The 7,153-nt window shown below is 57.6% G+C and overlaps 1 protein-coding gene across 2 annotated transcripts in view; it reads left to right on the top strand.

Annotated features, from left to right (window-relative positions):
- The window catches only part of NOL6 (nucleolar protein 6), an 11,437-nt gene that overhangs the window by 2,866 nt on the left and 1,418 nt on the right, over window positions 1-7,153 (top strand). The window contains exons 4-22 of one of the 2 annotated variants that reach the window (XM_007464951.1): window positions 377-556; window positions 896-1,064; window positions 1,281-1,415; window positions 1,490-1,653; window positions 1,740-1,860; window positions 2,058-2,116; window positions 2,199-2,300; window positions 2,503-2,618; window positions 2,789-2,966; window positions 3,124-3,246; window positions 3,798-3,946; window positions 4,098-4,173; window positions 4,408-4,548; window positions 4,693-4,810; window positions 4,892-5,046; window positions 5,138-5,301; window positions 5,699-5,851; window positions 6,077-6,174; window positions 7,028-7,144. In XM_007464951.1, the coding sequence (XP_007465013.1) occupies window positions 377-556; window positions 896-1,064; window positions 1,281-1,415; window positions 1,490-1,653; window positions 1,740-1,860; window positions 2,058-2,116; window positions 2,199-2,300; window positions 2,503-2,618; window positions 2,789-2,966; window positions 3,124-3,246; window positions 3,798-3,946; window positions 4,098-4,173; window positions 4,408-4,548; window positions 4,693-4,810; window positions 4,892-5,046; window positions 5,138-5,301; window positions 5,699-5,851; window positions 6,077-6,174; window positions 7,028-7,144 (2,518 nt within the window). The remainder of the gene's footprint in view (window positions 1-376; window positions 557-895; window positions 1,065-1,280; window positions 1,416-1,489; window positions 1,654-1,739; window positions 1,861-2,057; window positions 2,117-2,198; window positions 2,301-2,502; window positions 2,619-2,788; window positions 2,967-3,123; window positions 3,247-3,797; window positions 3,947-4,097; window positions 4,174-4,407; window positions 4,549-4,692; window positions 4,811-4,891; window positions 5,047-5,137; window positions 5,302-5,698; window positions 5,852-6,076; window positions 6,175-7,027; window positions 7,145-7,153) is intronic. The other variant, XM_007464952.1, reaches the window with a different exon arrangement.

Below are 7,153 nucleotides of genomic sequence, written 5' to 3'. Positions count from 1 at the left end.
ACCAAAAAAAAAAAAAAAAAAAAGTAGAATGGAGGGGGACAAAGGTGAAATCAGGGAGACTAGTTAGAAACCTATTGTGCAATTATCCACTGAAAAATGGCTCAGACTAGGGTAGAGTAGAGAAGTGGTCAGTGTCTGGATACCTTTTGAAAGTGAAATGGGTGTTCTTAACAGAGATGAGTCAAGGTGATTTAAATGTTTTTAGCTTGAGCAGCTAGTATGGAGTTGTCTTAATAGGGAAGACATGTTTATAGGAAGATCAGAAATTTGGTTTCAAACATTTTGACATGTTGAATTTGAGATGTCTACTAGACATCAAGGGGACATGTTAGGAAGGCAGTCAAATTAATACGTGTCACTGTCTCTGTCCCCACAGCTGACCAACCAGGCATGGCTCTGGGATGGGGTTCGAGTACCCCTCCACCAAGTGCCCTATACTGTGAAGGGCTGTTTCCGCTTCCTGCCCCCAGCCCAGGTCACTGTTGTGGGCAGTTACCTTCTGGGCACCTGCATCCGGCCGGACATCAATGTGGATGTGGCATTGACCATGCCCAGGGTGAGGTTCAGAGTTTGGGGAATGGAGAGGTCTGCCATTTCACCACCCACGAATCCCTTGATCCCTCTCTTTTTCCCACCTCTCGCTTGCCGGGGCATTGAAATCTGAATTCTAAATCCAAAGAACAGACCACTGCAGTTGTCCTGAGGGAGCTTAGATTTGCCATTTGGAACTTTGTCTTCCTCGTCTGAGTTGTGGTATTGCTAGCCTTGGCTTAAGCATCCTGGCCAGCAGATGGGGTTGCCAAGCTTTGACCTTGGCTTTATCTTGGCCCCCAAGTTCTCCAACAGCAAGAACTTAAGTGACTGGCCATCCCTCTCTTCTCCCGACCCCCTCCAGGAGATCCTACAGGACAAGGATGGGCTGAACCAGCGTTACTTCCGCAAGCGTGCCCTCTACCTGGCCCACTTGGCTCACCACCTGTCCCAAGACCCACTCTTTGGCAGTGTTCGCTTCTCCTACACCAATGGCTGCCACCTGAAACCCTCGCTGCTGCTGCGGCCGCATGGTGGGAGGCACATACCGGGTGGAGGGCACCGTATGGGGTGACAGATCCAGTGGGGGCGGAACTGGGGCCTCAAGTCCACGGTGAGAAGCTTGGGCCTCAAGTTGGAGGGGAAAGGTGTAAGGCCCTCAAATGGGGAGCGGGGGTGGTGCGGGTGGTACAGGGGCTCCTCCAGCTCCAGGGGGCTGCAGGGTCTCAGCATCTCCCATCTTCCCCCAGGGAAGGATGAGCGTCTGGTCACTGTCCGTCTGCATCCATGCCCTCCACCTGACTTCTTCCGCCCGTGCCGCCTGCTGCCGTCCAAGAACAATGTGCGCACTGCCTGGTACCAAGGGCAGAGTCCTTCAGAGGATGGTGAGTATCAAGGTGGAGTTGGAGGGAAGGGTGTTGCAGGGACTTCTCTCATGACTTCCCCTTTCCTCCCACAGGTAGCCCAGAGCCCCCCACCCCCCACTATAACACATGGGTCCTGCAGGACACAGCCCTTGAGTCCCATGCACGGCTGCTATCAACCGTGCTGGGCTCAGCCTCGGGGCTGAAGGATGGTGTGGCACTTCTGAAGGTCTGGCTGCGGCAGCGGGAACTGGACAAGGTGAGTGGGGACTGGCCCAGCTTCCCTGCCTCACTGAGTGGTGGGTTGGCTCTGAGCTCCGGCCTTTCCCTCCGTCTCTCCCTCAGGGCCTGGGAGGATTCAGTGGGTTCCTTGTCTCCATGCTGGTTGCCTTCCTGGTGTCTACACACAAGATCCATACCACCATGAGTGGCTACCAGGTCCTGAGAAGCACCTTGCAGTTTCTGGGTGAGGCGGCTGGACTCGGAAAGGCCCACTCATACCCATCAGGGATCACTCGGTCTCTGGTCCTCAGACAGATGAGCAAACCGAATCCCAGAGGCAGGCAGTTGCAGCCACCTGTCCGGAGGGTGGGTGTCACAAGGGCTGGGTCCCTAGGGAGGGGGATACCTTCTGACACACCCACCTTCTCTGGCTCATTTCAGCCAGTACAGATCTGACGGTCAATGGGATCAGTTTGTGCTTCAGCTCAGATCCCTCCCTGGTGAGTAGGGCAGTGCTGAGTCTGGGCAAGGCATCCTGAAGATAAGGCCCAGCCCTGACTTGCTTCTCTCTCCCCCTCCCAGCCGGCCCTGGCTGACTTCCACCAGGCCTTCCCTGTTGTCTTCCTGGACTCCTCAGGCCGTCTCAACCTCTGTGCTGATGTCACTGCCTCCACTTGCCACCAGGTACAGGTGTCGCCCACTCCTGGCTTCCCCAGATGTCCCAGCCCAGACCCTGTCCCTTCTGCCAGCACCAGAACCCCAGAAACTCCTCTCCAGAGACCTTCGGTCAGGCACGTCTCTGGGTCTGGGCCCTGTGTTCCGTGAGGGGAGGGGTGCAGTGCTGGTGGTCTCACGCGGGAGTTCCCTCCTCACTGTGTGGCCCCAGGTGCAGCACGAGGCACGGCTGTCTATGGTGTTGCTGGACAGCAAAGCTGACGATGGGTTCCAGCTGCTATTGATGACTTCCAAACCCATGATCCGGGCTTTTGACCACATACTGCAGTAAGTTTTGGGGTGTCAGGATATGCCAGTGAGTCCTGTTTCCCTGGGGCTAGTGATGGGGCAAAGGTCCTCAGGCAAGTGCTCAGATAGATCATCCTGGTGGTGGGGGTGGTGATACTTGGGGCCAGCAGTACCTGATTCCCCCTCATTGTCCCTCTCTGTCCCCCCAGTCTCCGTCCACTGAGTCGCCTGCAGGCAGCGTGTCACCGACTAAAGCTGTGGCCAGAGCTGCAGGATCATGGTGGGGACTATGTCTCAGCTGCTTTGGGCCCACTAACCACCCTTCTGGAGCAGGGCCTGGGGTCCCGGCTGCACCTGCTGGCCCACTCTCGGCCCCCAGTCTCAGAGGTGAGATGGTGTTGGTTGGGAAGTTTGTGGGACCGAGGGGGTTGGACCCAGGGTCCCAAGAGATACAAAAGACACACCATCCCTCTCACTAGAAAGTGGGTTTCCAGACCAAGCTGTGGGATGCTTGGATTGAGCTCAACCTTTCTACATCCTACAGTGGGACATCAGCCAGGATCCACCGAAACACAGAGACTCCGGGGTCCTGACCCTGGGATTGCTCCTTCGGCCTGAGGGGCTGACCAGTGTTCTGGAGCTGGGTCCAGAGGCTGACCAGCCTGAGGTGAGGAGCCCTGGAGTCTGAGGGGTGATTTGGTCCTGTCTTGCATTGGAAGGAGTGGAGTGGACTGTCCTCATGCCACCTGGATTGAGGCCTGTCAGGAGACTTCTTTCTTTTTTCTCTTTTTTGCAAGATTTATTTATTATCTATTTAGTTAGTTTATTTTTGGCTGCATCAGGTCTTAGTTGCGCCACGCGGGATCTTTGTTGAGGCATGCAGGATCTTTCATCGTGGCTCACGGGCTTCTCTCTAGTTGTGGCGTGTGGGTTTTTTCTCCCTAGTTGTGGAGTTCAGGCTCCAGGGCGTATGGGCTCTGTAGCTTGCGGCACGCAGGCTCTCTCGTTGAGGTACGCGAGCTCTGTAGTTGTGGCACGCGGGCTTAGTTGCCCCGCGGCATGTGGCATCTTATTTCCCCGACCAGGGACTGAACCCACATCCCCTGCCTTGTATAGTGGATTCTCTACCACTGGACCACCAGGGAAATCCCCTGTTGGGAGATTTCTGACAGAGCCCTTCTTTGTTGCTCTCTACCACTACCCCTTTCCTCTTCCCAGGCTGCTGACTTCCGCCAGTTCTGGGGATCTCGCTCCGAGCTTCGGCGTTTCCAGGATGGAGCCATTCGGGAAGCTGTGGTCTGGGAGGCAGCCTCTATGGCCCAGAAGCGCCTTATTCCCCACCAGGTGGTCACTCATCTCTTAACGCTGTGAGTGTTAGCATCTGAATGCCAGGAGGCAGCCATGGGCTGGGGAGCCTTTTAGGAGGGTCTGGCCCAAGCTTTTGGGGTGAGCAGCCCACATCCAGTAGCTCTCGGCATGGCCCCCAGTGCCCATACTGTGCCTGTGCCCCTTTTCCAGCCATGCTGACATCCCAGATACCTGTGTCCACTATACGGGTGGCCTCCTGGATGCACTGATTCAAGGCCTGAAAGAGGTAAGGGCCCTGGTTCAGGGCTTGGGTTAAGGCTAGGGACTGTAGAGTAAGCAGCCTGTGTGGCTGGATTTGGGGGTGGGGATGGGGGTGGAGAGCCCCACCTTAGCCAGGCTGCACTTGCCAGAGCGTCCAGCAGGGGACCCCCTGGCTCTGCAGCAGCAGCCTGAGCCATGGCTGTATCCCAGGCGGTGGGGCTCTTCTGAAAGGTTGTGCCCTCCTGTCTTTCCCTCTCAGACCTCCAGCACAGGTGAGGAGGCCCTGGCAGCTGCGGTGTGTTGCTACGATGACCTCAGTCGCTTGCTGTGGGGACTGGAAGGTCTGCCGCTGACCGTGTCTGCCGTGCAGGGAGCTCACCCAGTGCTGCGCTACACTGAGGTGAGGCGCAAGGGGCAGGGAGCTCTTTCTGCTTCGTGACACCCACCTCTGCTCCACTCACCCAGTATTCTCCCTTCCAGCTTCTTGACTCTGGGCACTCCCTCCCAGTCCCAGGCCTCTTCCTCAGCCCCCCTTTTTCCATAGGTGTTCCCACCAACCGCAGTCCGGCCAGCCTACTCCTTCTATGAACAGCTGCAAGAGCGGGCCTCGCTGTTGCCCCGGCCTGACAAGCCCTGTCCAGCCTACGTGGAGCCCATGACTGGTGAGGGAGCTCTTGCGAGGGGGTGGGAGGGACTGTTCTCACCCCAGGCCGCAGGCTGAGGCCTCTCACTCTTCTCCACAGTGGTATGTCACCTGGAGGGCAGTGGGCAGTGGCCGCAGGATGCTGAGGCCATACGGAGGGTCCGGGCTGCCTTCCAGCTGCGCCTGGCAGAGCTGCTGACGCAGCAGCATGGGCTGCAGTGCCGCGCCACGGCCACGCACACCGATGTCCTCAAGGTTCGGCTGGTGCAGGGCAGGGATACCCAGGGAGGGAGGGGACAGGAGTGTCAGGGTGGCCCGCCTCCCATGCCATCCCCTCTTCCAACAGGATGGGTTTGTGTTCCGGATTCGTGTGGCCTATCAGCGGGAGCCCCAGATCCTGAGGGAGATGCGGAGCCCCGAGGGGATCATCTCCTTGAGGGACACTCCCGCCTCCCTCCGCCTTGAGAGGGACACTAGGCAGTTGCCCCTGCTCACCAGCACCTTGCATGGGTATGGCCACCCCCACAGGCTTTTATGTCCGTAGACCCTTTCCTGGCCCCATTCTGCTCTCCTGGCCATCTGTCTCGCTGGAAGGCCGGTTGGAGAGATGATTTCTGGAGTCAGGCAAGTGCCAGAACCCTGGCCCTGCCACTTTACTGGCTGTGTCCCTTGGGCAGCATTCCCCCTCTCCTCAACCTTATTTTTCTCATTTGTAAAATGGGAATCATGCTAGGACCAACCTCTTGGGGTACTAATTAGGAAGATGTGAGATGATACGTGTAATGCATTAGCACAGAGGCTAGTGTTGGGTAAAGAAAGTTGAGTAAGTAGCAGCAGCGGGGCTGAAACACTCTCCTTGGGCCCTGAGGGCCTCACTGTCATGGCCACTACCCTCCTCTCCCCGCAGACTCCAGCAGCAGCACCCAGCCTTCTCGGGTGTGGCTCGGCTGGCCAAGCGGTGGGTGCGCGCCCAGCTCCTAGGTGAGGAGCTCACTGATGAGAGCCTGGACCTGGTGGCTGCTGCCCTTTTCCTGCACCCTGAGCCCTTCACCCCTCCCAGGTGATTCCCTCTACCTTTCCCCTAGCCAGGAAGTTCCACTGGGGCCAGCTTTCATCCCCCGTGCTTCGGTCCACATGGGAGAGGTGGCTGAACCAAGGGACAGAAGGGGTTCTAACCGCCCCCCGCCCCCCCGCAATCCACACCAGGGGGCCTAGGCTCTCTGGGCCGCGGGGGGCCTGGGCATGTGTGACTGGCCCAGATGCTTTGCTTACCCCTTCCTCTCAGCTCCCCCCAGGTGGGCTTCCTTCGGTTCCTTTTCCTGATATCAACCTTTGATTGGAAGAACAACCCCCTAATTGTCAACCTCAATAATGAGCTCACTGGTAAGTGGTAGGATCAGGGTCGGACTAGTGCAAGAACTACGCTTTGTGGATTGTAGAATAGGGCAGTCAAGGGTTTTCCCTGTCAGTCTGTTAGGTTTTCTCTCTGCCTCCCCTAACCCGGATATCCACTCCTGACCCTGACTGCCTGGGGGTAGGGAATTGTTAAGGAGGAAGAGGACCAAATCAAGCCTTTAGGGAGCTCTAAGACTGTAGAGATATGGTTTGCCCATGTGATGATCAGAAACACAGCGGACTGGGGATGGTAAGCAGGCTACCTGGGGGGCTGTGAAGGGAAGAGGAGAGAGGAAGAGGGGCTCTGAACACCAGGTGAGAAGTCTTACGGTGGGGAGCAGAGAACGGTTCAGGCTAGAATACATGCCCAGACCTCTTGGGTGCAGGGTCGGTGGCTGGGGGGGCGGGGGGGGGGGTAGGATGGAGGGGTGGATTGGCAGCGGTAGGGGGGGGGGGGGGGGGGGCGGGTGAGTGATGATTTTTGGTTGTAATATGAGGAGCTTCTGGTCCCAGCACAGAGGAAGGTATCAGCTTTCTAATTCCCAGGTGTGTGGGAGCCCAGGGTAGGAAGGGGCCAGGGGCAGGCCTCAGCTTGTGCAGGCCCGGAAACCAGACTAGGGTGCCAGGCAGTGGAAAATTCTGCTTCTGGTCCCAGGCTGGGAGTTTAACACCCTGCCCAGTTGAGGCAGATGCAGTGTCCCTTTCATCGCTTTTGCCATTTGGGGGATGTTGGAAAATCCCTGTGATGGGCAGCTGCTAAGTGTACAGTAGGAGGACCCAGGGTGGTAGAGGGTGTCTGGGGGGAGGAGTAGTCTGACCCAAGACCCCCTCTCCTCTGCAGCGGAGGAGCAGGTGGAGATCCGCAGTGTCTTCCTGGCAACCCGGACAAAACTCCCCGTCATGGTCATCATTACCCCCCAGGATCGCAAAAGCTCTGTATGGACACAGGATGGACCCTCGCCCCAGG

Source organism: Lipotes vexillifer, unplaced genomic scaffold, assembly GCF_000442215.2.
Source record: "Lipotes vexillifer unplaced genomic scaffold, Lipotes_vexillifer_v1.1 scaffold110, whole genome shotgun sequence".
Taxonomy (NCBI): domain Eukaryota; kingdom Metazoa; phylum Chordata; class Mammalia; order Artiodactyla; family Lipotidae; genus Lipotes; species Lipotes vexillifer.
Note: the sequence above shows the minus strand (reverse complement) of the source record. Positions and strands in the feature narration are given on the sequence as shown.